The sequence below is a fragment of the Lagenorhynchus albirostris genome, chromosome 12, assembly GCF_949774975.1.
Source record: "Lagenorhynchus albirostris chromosome 12, mLagAlb1.1, whole genome shotgun sequence".
Taxonomy (NCBI): Eukaryota; Metazoa; Chordata; class Mammalia; order Artiodactyla; family Delphinidae; genus Lagenorhynchus; species Lagenorhynchus albirostris.
In genome coordinates, this window is record NC_083106.1 from 35533003 (window position 1) to 35544646 (window position 11644).

At 42.1% G+C, this 11644-nt stretch overlaps 1 protein-coding gene across 2 annotated transcripts in view; it reads right to left on the reverse strand.

Moving 5' to 3' along the window:
• TRMT11 (tRNA methyltransferase 11 homolog) overlaps positions 1-8312 on the reverse strand; it is a 63393-nt gene extending 55081 nt beyond the window's left edge. For both annotated transcript variants that reach the window (XM_060167991.1, XM_060167990.1), the window contains exon 1: positions 8212-8312. In XM_060167991.1, the coding sequence (XP_060023974.1) occupies positions 8212-8283 (72 nt within the window). In that variant the 5' untranslated portion in view covers positions 8284-8312. The remainder of the gene's footprint in view (positions 1-8211) is intronic.
• Between the last annotated feature and the right edge of the window lie 3332 nt (positions 8313-11644).

The following is an 11644-nucleotide window of genomic DNA, read 5'->3' on the forward strand; positions in this document are numbered from 1 at the left end:
GGTGTCTGTGAACTTATTACGATTTTAGGCAGCCTCTCTGCCAAAGGTGGGTTTGTGTTCCTGTCTTGCTAGTTGTTTGGCATAGGGTGTCCAGCACTGTAGATTGCTGGTCATTCAGTGGAGCTGGGTCTTAGCGTTGAGATGGTGATCTCTGGGAGAGCTTCTGCCGTTTGATATTACGTGGGGCCAGGACGTCTCTGGTGGTCCAATGTCCTTAGCTCGGCTCTCCCACCTCCGAGGCTTAGGACTGACACCCGGCTGGAGCACCAAGACCCTGTCAGCCACACGGCTCAGAAGAAAAGGGAGGAAAAAAAAGAAGAAAGAAAGAAAGAAAGGAAAAAATAAAATAAAGTTATTAAAATAGAAAAAAGCTATTAAAAATAAAAAAGTAATTAAAAAAAAAGAAGGAAAGAAAGAAGAGAGCAACCGAACCAAAAAACAGATCCACCAATGATAACAAGTGCTAAAAACTACAGTTAAAAAAAAAAGTCAGAACCCTAGGACAAATGGCAAAAGCCCAGCTATACAGTCAAAATCACACAAAGAATCACACACACACACACTCACAAAAAGAGAAAAAGGAAAAAAAAATATATATATATATAATTTAAAAAGGAAGAGAACAACCAAATCAATAAACAAATCTACCAATGATAATAAGCTTTTAATACTAAACTAAGATAAACATAAAACCAGAAACAAATTGATGCAGAAAGCAAACCCCAAGTCTACAGTTGCTCCCAAAGTCCACCGCCTCAATTTTGGGATGATTCGTTGTCTATTCAGGTATTCCAGAGATGCAGGGTACATCAAGTTGATTGTGGAGATTTAATCCACTGCTCCTGAATCTGCTGGGAGAGATTTCCCTTTCTCTTCTTTGTTCACACAGCTCCTGGGGTTCAGCTTTAGATTTGGCCCATCTCTGCGTGTAGGTCGCCTGAGGGCATCTGTTCTCTGCCCAGACAGGATGGGGTTAAAGGAGCGGCTAATTCGGGGGCTCTGGCTCACTCAGGCCGGAGGGAGGGAGGGGTACGGAATGCAGGGTGAGCCTGCGGCGGCAGAGGCCAGCGTGACGTTGCACCAGTCTGAGGCACACCGTGCGTTCTCCTGGGGAAGCTGTCCCTGGATCATGGGATCCTGGCAGTGGCGGGCTGCACAGGCTCCCAGGAGGGGCGGTGTGGATAGTGACCTGTGCTTGCATACAGGCTTCTTGGTGGCTGCAGCATCAGTCTTAGCATTTCATGCCCATCTCTGGTGTCCACGCTGATAGCCATGGCTCGCGCCCGTCTCTGGAGCTCGTTTAGGCAGTGCTCTGAATCCCCTCTCCTCGTGCACCCCAAAACAATGGTCTCTTGCTTCTTAGGCAGGTCCAGACTTTTTCCCAGACTCTCTTCCAGCTAGCTGTGGCACACTAGCCCCCTTCAGGCTGTGTTCAGGCAGCCAATCCCAGTCCTCTCCCTGGGGTCTGACCTCCAAAGCCTGAATCTCAGCTCCCAGCCACCACCCGCCCCGGGGGGTGAGCTGACAAGCCTCTCGGGCTGGTGAGTGCTGGTCGGCACCAACCCTCTGTGTGGGAATCTCTGCGCTTTGCCCTCCGCACTCCTGTTGCTGCACTCTCTTCTGTGGCTCCTAAGTTTCTCCCTCACCACCCCTGTCTCTGCCAGTGAAGGGGCTTCCTAGTGTGTGGAAACTCTTCCTCCTTCACAGCTCCCTCCCAGAGGGGCAGGTCCCATTCCTATTCTTTTGTCTCTGTTTTTTCTTTTTTCTTTTGCTCTACCCAGGTATGTGGGGAGTTTCTTGCCTTTTGGGAAGTCTGAGGTCTTCTGCCAGCATTCAGTAGGTGTTCTGTAGGAGTTGTTCCACATGTAGATGTAATTTTGATGTATTTGTGAGAAGGAAGGTGATCTCCATGTCTACTCCTCCGCCATCTTGAAGCCACTCCCAAAGTACTTTCTTAAAGGACTGTTTTAAATTATAAAATGAGAGTATCAATTTGCCTTCACTACTGCTCAGTTGGATGTTGTACTGTTTTTGTTAATTAAGTAGATTAAAAAATAGTGCTTTTAACTTGTTATTTTAATTTTTTGGTTACTAGCACAGAAAATTATTTTTACTATATTTGTTTACAAGCTGTATTTGGAACCATTCTTTTTCTAGAAATTAAAATCATTAGTAATGTATTATTTTATGATTAAAAGACTAAAAGATGAATAATAGAATTTTACCAAATGCCAGGAGTCCCTTTAGAGATTAACTCTGCTGTCTTGTCCAGTTAATTAGATGAATAAATATATGTTAAATTAAAAAAAAGAAAAGTGATTAACTAGGGAGCATCACTGTGGATTCATTATGTACAAGTTATGGTACGTTAACCTCCTTTCTGGATAAAATTACAGAACTAGAAAGAGAATACAAAAGCTACTTTAAAACATCAGGTATGCAAACTTGAAATCTGTTCAGATAGTACATATAGTCTATGAAACAATCACTATGTACTGATAAACACAGGATATTATACAAACTTTATGATTTATACTACTAACAAATTTTGCCTCCCCAAATAACATAAAGCAGGTAGAATCCCCCTCCTCTGTATAGGTCTTATAGAGGAATAAACCTAATGAGAGATAAGTGTCCCCACTGAGGGGTGCCTACAATCCCCTTTCGTTCCAACTAGGGGAAGGGACGAAAACCACGCCCATCATGAGCCACAGCCACCATGAGAGAATGTACACCCAGACCATGAAGTCCTCTACCTCAAGACCAAGAAGAATGGGAGGTTTGAACAACTAGTACCTTCTCTGTTTTCCCTTTTGTCTATGCAACAAATCATTTTCTTAATCCCTGGCATTAGAAGGTGCTGAACTCAGATGAATCACATGGACAGACCAAGAACTAGCATAGACTATCAGTAAATCACTGAAGGTAGTCCAAAAGTCATTTTGCAACATGGGTGACACAAATTTGAATAGAAGGCATCACTGGACCTCAGAGTCAGACCACAATTTGTTCTTCAGTTCTTCCAAATAGCAGCTGTGTGATTTTTTTTTTTTTTTACAAGAAGCTTAACTCCTTTGACCCTCAGTTCCCCCACCTATAAAACAGGAATCAGCTACCTCACGAGGTAAGGTCTGTAAAGAATGGAGCAAAGAACCTAGGCTGTTATTAAAGGAATCAAGCTGATGATGACCAACACTATCCTTGAAGCCCAGTGAGTCAAGAAATCAAGTGAGACTGACAAAGTTATAATACTTAAAAGAAAAAAATGAAGTTATAGATTGTCTCTTGACCTAGAATGATTATTGTTCATTCTGTACTAAACCATATTATGAAATCAGCTTTACATTTAAAACAGGAAAGTGTGCTGCTCTTGGAATACATTGTTAGAAATTAGCAACAGGTTAAAGCACAAATGTTCTAAGAGATTTTTTTAAAAAGTGAGGATTATTGGAAATTTTACAACATAGGATTAGCACCATTACCTAAAATCTAAGCAATGATTTAAAGTGAGAGTAAATGTGATAATCCAAGTTTCAAATTTAAAAGCAAAACACATATTAAACTACAATATCAACCTACTTGGAAAAATCAAAACACAAGATTTTTATTCATCATATGGCAAACCCACTTTCCAGTTGAGAATCTTTTTATATCAGGAATAGAAGAATTTATATTAGACATTGGATATAAAAATATGGCATGATCTGATGCATACTTGATACATTAATTCATGAGCTTTTCAGTTCTTTTAGCCACTCTTTCATCCATTTAGTTTGCTTCAGAACCAGCAATGAAACCCAGGGGTCTGAACTTTACTTTTAGTACAATAAGGCAGCTGCCAACTAAAACTGGCCCTGATTAACTGCACAGAGGTAAAACCAGACCACACTTGCACTCAGTCTTTCATTTTAAATCATAAAGGCAGCTACTCATTATAGCTTTCCTGCCTAGCAGTTCTCATACAGTAGATGGGTGCTTAAGTGTAGACTGTCCTTTTGATTGCCTTCCCTGAAGAGATCCTATTTCACTCAATTCAATATTTATTAAACAGCTAATATATGCAAGGCACTGAGCTATGTAAAGATAAATATATATTTATCCTGAGGGAGCTTAAGCTCTACTAGAACTAACATTTAATCCAGTAACTGAAAAGTGAGGTATACAACAGTGAGTGCCCTTAAAGAAGCAAAGAAGTATTGTACCAGAGTACAAAGGAAGAAAAGATTACTTCAGTTTTAGAAGAAAAGTTTCAATGGAAACTCATTTAAGGGGCTTCCCTGGTGGCGCAGTGGTTGAGAGTCCACCTGCCGATGCAGGGGACACAGGTTCGTGCCCCGGTCCGGGAAGATCCCACATGCCGTGGAGCGGCTGGGCCCGTGAGCCATGGCCGCTGAGCCTGCGCACCCGGAGCCTGTGCTCCGCAATGGGAGAGGCCACAACAGTGAAAGGCCTGCGTACCGCAAAAAAAAAAAAAAAAAAAAAAAAAAAAAAAAAAAAAACTCACTTAAGCCCTGAAACACAGGGAGAATCTGTACAGAGAGAGGGCTTTCATTTCCAATGATGGCAAACTAGGTGATTCAGATTAAGCCTCCTGCTGAAAAGAATTTAAAAAAAAAACCTGACTTCTGCTTGAAGGCATCAAGAGATTACAAAAATTACCAAACCAAGATCCAGGAGAGGACAGAAATCTCAAGGTGCAGCCACTCTCTCCCTGGGACATTTACCAATTCCAAAAGCAGCTGTGAGGGCGGACAGCCCTTTGGACAGCTTAATGGAGCTAGAGGAACAAAAAGAGTATAGGGCCAACAATGAAAAGGAAAGGAAGTTTGATAACCCACCCAGTTTAGACTGGCATCCCCAAAAGCTACACACACTAGCAGTATGTGCAAATCAGAACAGAAACAGAACTTAATGGCTGAAAACGAGTTCAAGTGATCCTAGTGTGTTAATGCTCCTATATTCTTCAAGAGGATTTACATCATCCTAGCCCTCACTTATTTTTTCAAATAAATTTTCAAATATATCTGGTATATATTTAACAAACACCCAGCACACACATGAAAAAGAACCAAGAGAAACAATACATAAAAGAAACAGACCCATAGGACCCCTTTTTTCAATTACATACTTTAATATAACTGTGCTTTCTATATTGAAGGAGATAAAAGACAAAATTAAGAATTTTGGTAGAGGATTAAAAAAAAGGAAATTGCACATCTGAAAAAGAATCAATTGAAAAATATAAACCTAAAATAAACAAATATGTGGGCAAATCTAAATGAATATTGACGATACAAAATCAGTAAAACGAAGAGTGGACTAGGAAAGACCCAAACAAGAGGGCATCATTCAGGGAATAATGGGGAAGTCTATTTTGGCTGCACTGTTTGTGGGAGGAGCGGGTGGGCGGATACAGAGGAGAAAACCATGCAACTGCAGGCCTTGAATGCCAGAATAGAGTTTCAGCCTTGGGACAATGGAGACAGAAAAGATGGCTGAGCTTTTGGAAGATTAAACTGGCACAAGGGAAAGATACTAAGAAGAATTTAAGAAAGAAAAAACAGGTAAAACCAGCAAATACTAGGGATGTTATTTTTAAGACTGCAGCTTAACCACTCCATTCTCCCTGCATTATCTGACTATAGGCACTCACCGTCCTTGGCTTCTCTCTAGTTCCACCCCAGTATCCTCTAAGTGGTATCCTTTCTCTGGTACTCCAGAACTATCTTTTTAAAACACAAATGATTGCTAGTCACTTAGTGATTTAAAATGAAAAAATGTTTGTCACTTTCTGGCTTAAAAAGGAAAAAAAAAAGAAAAAAGAGTCAATGGCTCTCCATTAAATCTAAAACAAAATCCAAATTCCTTCCAATGGTTTCACAACACTCCAAAATCTGGATCCTACCCACCTCTCTAGCCTCAGGGCCCATTACTTCATCCTCCTTCCCCTCACATCCCCCACACAAACCACCATAATCAACCATCCCTCTGTGCCTCTACACTTGCTTTCATTTCTCAAGGCACCTGCCCAGCAACACATTAGTCCCGAATCAATGCCACAATCTTCCTTCAAAACTCCCAAGGCCAGTGAGTTGAACACAACTGAAGAAAATCACAGAATCTTGGCACAATTACAAATACATGCTCTTCACCCTCAGCTGCGTTTTCAGCCTCGCTCTAACACCTGAGTTCTTCTCTACTCAACTGTTGTAGCTCATCAGCTCCCTCTTTGCTCTCAATGATTATTTCAGATTTTACTATTTTTCTCAGTTTCTCCATTCAATCGCTTGGTCCCCCATCTTTCAAGAAATAACCTTGACTCATTCATTACCCAGAAAACAGGCCCTCAGGCAACTACCCGCACCCATCTTAAGTCCCCTCCGCCCACACTCCCCTTCTACTGAAAGGCCAACACCTCCCACTGTGTCCTTATATCCATTTTCCCCTTTCCTTCAGCCTACAAACACGCAAATTTCTCCAAGAGGGATAGGGATCCTCCCTTGACTCTAGGGCCCCCTCAAACTGTTAACCAATCCCTTACTTTCCCTTCTTATGTTAAGAGCAGTCTACCTCCCCTTCCTCATTTTCCAGTGACCACTAAACCAAGCAATCTGGCTTCTTCGCCTATAACTACACAACCACACTAGCAAAACTAAAACTTTACCCTCTTGATTTTTATGGTCTCACATACTTCCTATTCTGACACTTGCCTATCTTCTTCATGACCTCCTTTTCCCAATTCCCCTTAATATCAATGCTTCCAAGTACCTGCATTTGGCCCACCACTCTTTTGAAGCTATGCTTTCTCTGAATAATTTCATTTTCTCTCCTAGAGTTCATATGCAGAAGACTCCCAAATATTAATTACCAGTACATGCAGCTCTATCAACATCTGTGCATACTCATATTCACTGCCTCCTGGTCATCTCCATTTGATGTTACACAAGCATAACCAATTCAGCATAACCAAAATTTAAATCATACAGCTGCCTGTGCTCTCTATTTTAAGTGGAAACACCCTTATATCCATCCCAGGAATCATCCCTGATTGGTCCCTCTTGCCCCCACCTTCAATCAATCATCAAGCCCTGATGATTTCATCACCTAAATATATCCCCAGTCTATTCCATCCTCTTACCCCCTGCCCTAGTTCAGGCCTTCTTAATTTATTAACAAGACTATTCCAACAGACTCAACTCCTAACTCCTTATTCCTCTCAACTCCATCCTCCGTACTGCAGCCAAAGTGATTTCTTTAAAAAAAAAAATCTGATTCTGTCACTTCCTTAAAATTCTTCAATAAAGTCCCCTTCTAAGATCCAGAGTATTTAAGGCTTTGCATTTTCTGAACCCTACCCTCCTCTCCTGCTCTCTTCTTGTCATTCTTTGCTACATATTTGGTAATCAGGTAATAATGAATAGCTTGTAATTCTAATTTGCTTATGTCTCTTCTTGGCCTGGCAAACTCCCACTCTTCTTTTATGTTACAGTTCAAGTGTCATGCCGTCCTGGAAGCCATCTTAATGGCCAACATCACCCACCCCTCAGGTGGATCATATTTCCCTTCTATATGCTATTTCCCTACCTATCACTGCACTTACCAACATTATTTCATAGTGCTACGTTTATGCATCTGCTCACCCCTTAGCCTAAACAGTAAACTCCTTGAAGACAGAAACTTTGTCATCATTATATCCCCAGCGTCCAGAATATTCGATTACAGGTACTCTGAAAATGTTTCTTGAATGAATAAATAAAACAATTTCCCCAACTTTTCCATCATCTAACCCTACCACCCACCATCACCACCACTACGCCAACCCCCACGAAACCTGACCCGCATATTCGACACTTAAAACGCTACCCTGAGTACTTCTGTCTGCTGTCTCTATTCTCTAGACGAAGAGCTCCAGGAGGGAGAGGACCGGTCATATTCACCTGCCTGACTCCGGTACCTGGCACATGGGCTGAAGAATGAATGAAAATGCTTAGCAAGGCTGAGAGGCTGTCTCGGACTTCTCCCTCACACCCTCCGCAGAGCTCAGACCAATCCCAGGGGCCGAGGGACTGGGGGGACGCGTGATCTCCCCGACAAGCACAGACCCCCCACTGCCCGCGGGCTCGGACTGCGTGGGTCGCCTCCGCTCGCACACCAATCTCCACCCCGCCGTCCTCTCCAGAAGAAAGAGGTGGAGGTCACTGCGGCGCTTACCGGCAAGCGGAACTCCAGGTGTTCCTGTGCCATGAGCAGAAGATACCTGTTAACGGGTCCCGGCAGCGCCATCGCATCAGCCCGCGGCGCGCCTGCGCCACCGAGGGTGTCTCACTCTTTTCTTCCCCTACAGACCGCTTCCGCTAAGGCAGAGCCTGAGGAGCCAGAAGCGGAAGTGGGGAGAGTCGGTTCTCTCCGGAGGTTCCCGGGTTGCGGGACTCAAGCCCCGCAGTTCCAGGAGAGGTTTCTTCTGCTGCCGGTTGCGTTCTGTTTGAGGTCCCGGTGTACCAGGAGCTGGTGTGAGATGTGTTGTGTTCAAGAGCAGGTTGCTATGAGACAGTGTAGTTCCCAATGATCCTCCACCTGGAATGTACTTTTAACTTCCCCTACAACTCTTCAAATTCCAGGTCTTCGAAACTGAACTGAAATTTCTGTCTTTTCCCTGCAGACTTCTCTAACCACTCCAGGCTTTGGGGACTGACTTAGCTGGACTTAGCTATACTTATTGAAGTATAGTTGATTTACAGTGTTGTGTTAGTGATTCAGTTATACACATATATATATTCATTTTCATATTCTTTTCCATTATGGTTTATTACAGGATATTGAATATAGTTCCCTGTGCTATGAAGTAGGACTGAATATAGTTCCCTGTGCTATGAAGTAGGACCTTGCTGTTTATCCATTCTATATATACTAGTTTGCATCTGCAGCTTTTTCAAAAAATTGTACTGGAAGGGCCAGAGAGGTTCAAAGTCTGCCTTCTAGACAGATGCAAAGCTCCGTCTGCTCACTAAGGCAGATCTCGTAGAGACCTGGCCCCTCTTGTGAGATTACTATTGTGTAAGCATTGGAGCCTCTGGTATAAGCTGCTGCTTATTAAAAAACCAGAGGTGTTCCTGGGAAGGACCAGGAATTGGAAAGGAGAATTTTGAGTTCTGGTTAGAACAGGTCACTACAATGTTGAGACTAGTAGGACACAGTCAGTGAAGAAAAGAAATTAGCGAGTTAACAGGTCCCAGTGGCAGAAGTCACGAGTAATGTCAAAGTTGACCATACATCTGACTAAACATCTATCATTTGAAAAGGGTTTAGGTGTCCCTATGGTCTAGAACCATAGGGATGTGTGAACCAATGAGAGGGAGAAAAGCTCTCTTCATACATAGGAAGACTAGATTTTTGCAATGAGTAAAAAACAAGGGGTTTTTGAACAGTTAGGAGAGTAAAGTTTTATTGCAACAAGTCATATAAGAACTATGGAAACTTCACTATTGTGAAGCATTCCTGAGGGAGTTCTATTTCACAAGATTCCAGAAGGGTCCTCAGCATCTTCAGTCTTCATGAAGATAATTCAGGAAGAAGAGAAGAGAGGAAAAAACACTGGCTGCTCTCAGGAAACAAAACTGAACAAGTTGGGACTCTGAGACACCTGTTCAGACATAAGCAACTGCAGTGGATTTAAATATGATTCAGCTCCTCAGTCCGGAACCTGTGCTCCACAACGGGAGAGGCCACAACAGTGAGAGGCCCGCGTACCGCAAAAAAAACAAAAAAACAAAAACTATCACAACATGCATAAATAATGCTTTTGATACTATTTTAAACATGGTTCCGGACGCGCAGGCCCAGCGGCCATGGCCCACGGGCCCACGGGCCCAACCGCTCCGTGGCATGTGAGATCCTCCCAGTCCGGGGTACGAACGCGAGTCCCCTACATCGGCAGGCGGACTCCCAACCACTAGCGCCACCAGGGAAGCCCTATTTTAAACTTTTTTAAGACAGGTTATGAATTAGCTTTGTACTGAGCTAATGTTATAGATGACTAGAGAGCTACCAAATAATTGAACTACTGAAAAGGCTGAGTGAATTTAAATTGTCATAATTTGATTATTGATCTTTACAAGAGAAGAGCCACTGAAAATGTAAGGTTCCAAGGGTTTTCCAACCTCCTTACTATGAGAGGGTATAATCTCATATAAATTAAATCAAATGGCTAATCACATTTTTAAGAGGTCCATAAGGCATTTGAGAATTCCTTAAATACCTTACATATTGTTATCATAATACTGTTAATTATATCACTGTAAGTTCACTAGTACAACATGTTGCACATGTTGCAAATTCCTTTTCTGAAGCTGATCACAGTTGAACTGATTTATAGAAACATGTAACTGCTAATCTGTGTGGATGCTCAGCCAGCTACTTCGCAAAGCAGTGCTGAAAAACTTGTAAATCTAATTTTGAGAGCCCGTAACCCCTACTTCCAAATTCCTCTCTCCACCTTCAGTGAACAAAATGGAATTTGGATGTTCAGTTGTTAAGTAAATAATAATGGAAGCAGAACCCAAGGAAAGTACATGTTGGTCTCTCAGCCTAAACTTCCACTATCTACCTGCCTAACATTGAGTCTCAAATACTCAGTTCTACTGCCACCTGCTCTCAAAATTGTTTCCCTCTCCACAGGCTCTTCTATGGACATTTTTGTACTTAACATACCAAATTGTACTCACTGGTTTTGTCTGATCTTCGTATTAGCAATTAAAGGCAGACTGTCCTTTCTCACTTCTATATTTCCTGATCCTGGCAATGTCTGGTACATGTTAAATGCTCACCGAATTTATTTTTTTTATTTTTGGCTGCATTGGGTCTCCGTTGTTGCGTGCAGGCTTTCTCTAGTTGCAGAGAGCGGGGGTTACTCTTCATTGTGGTGTGCGGGCTTCTCATTGCGGTGGCTTCTCTTATGGCGTAGCACAGACTCTAGGCGCAGGGGCTTCAGTAGTTGTGGCACGCGGGTTCAGTAGTTATGGCTCCTGGGCTCTAGAACTCAGGCTCAGTAGTTGTGGCGCACGGGCTTAGTTACTCCACGGCGTGTGGGATCTTCCTGGACCAGGGCTCGAACCTGTGTCCCCTGCATTGGCAGGTGGATTCTTAACCACTGTGCCGCCAGGGAAGCCCACTAAATGTTTTTTGAATGAATTAATGAACAAATGAACTAAACAATATTGATTCCAGAGGCTGTAACTAAGTATTTCATTACTTAAAACTATGTTTAATATCATCCCCCAAAAAAGAAGGTTAAAAAAAAACCACTACTCTTCTCAGCCTGTTCCTAAGATCAATACTTTAATCCTTATGTTCATGTATATTCATGTATAAGGTACCGTTATACACTGGCACAATGTAAGATTAGCTTTCAGTACTTATTTTTCATTCACATTCACTATTGTTAGTAGATTAGCACCAAAAGACAATTCCTAAAGAAATATGTCTCATGAAATGATTTATCAATATATTAATGTTGCTATTAAAATTAATTTTCTCATCCAATCTATCTCTACTTTCAAATCAGGACTTTTTCATGATAAAAGACAGGTCTAACCACTTTTTAATTCTAATTTTCCTTTGGTATAATAAATAAGCCATAGAGCAACAG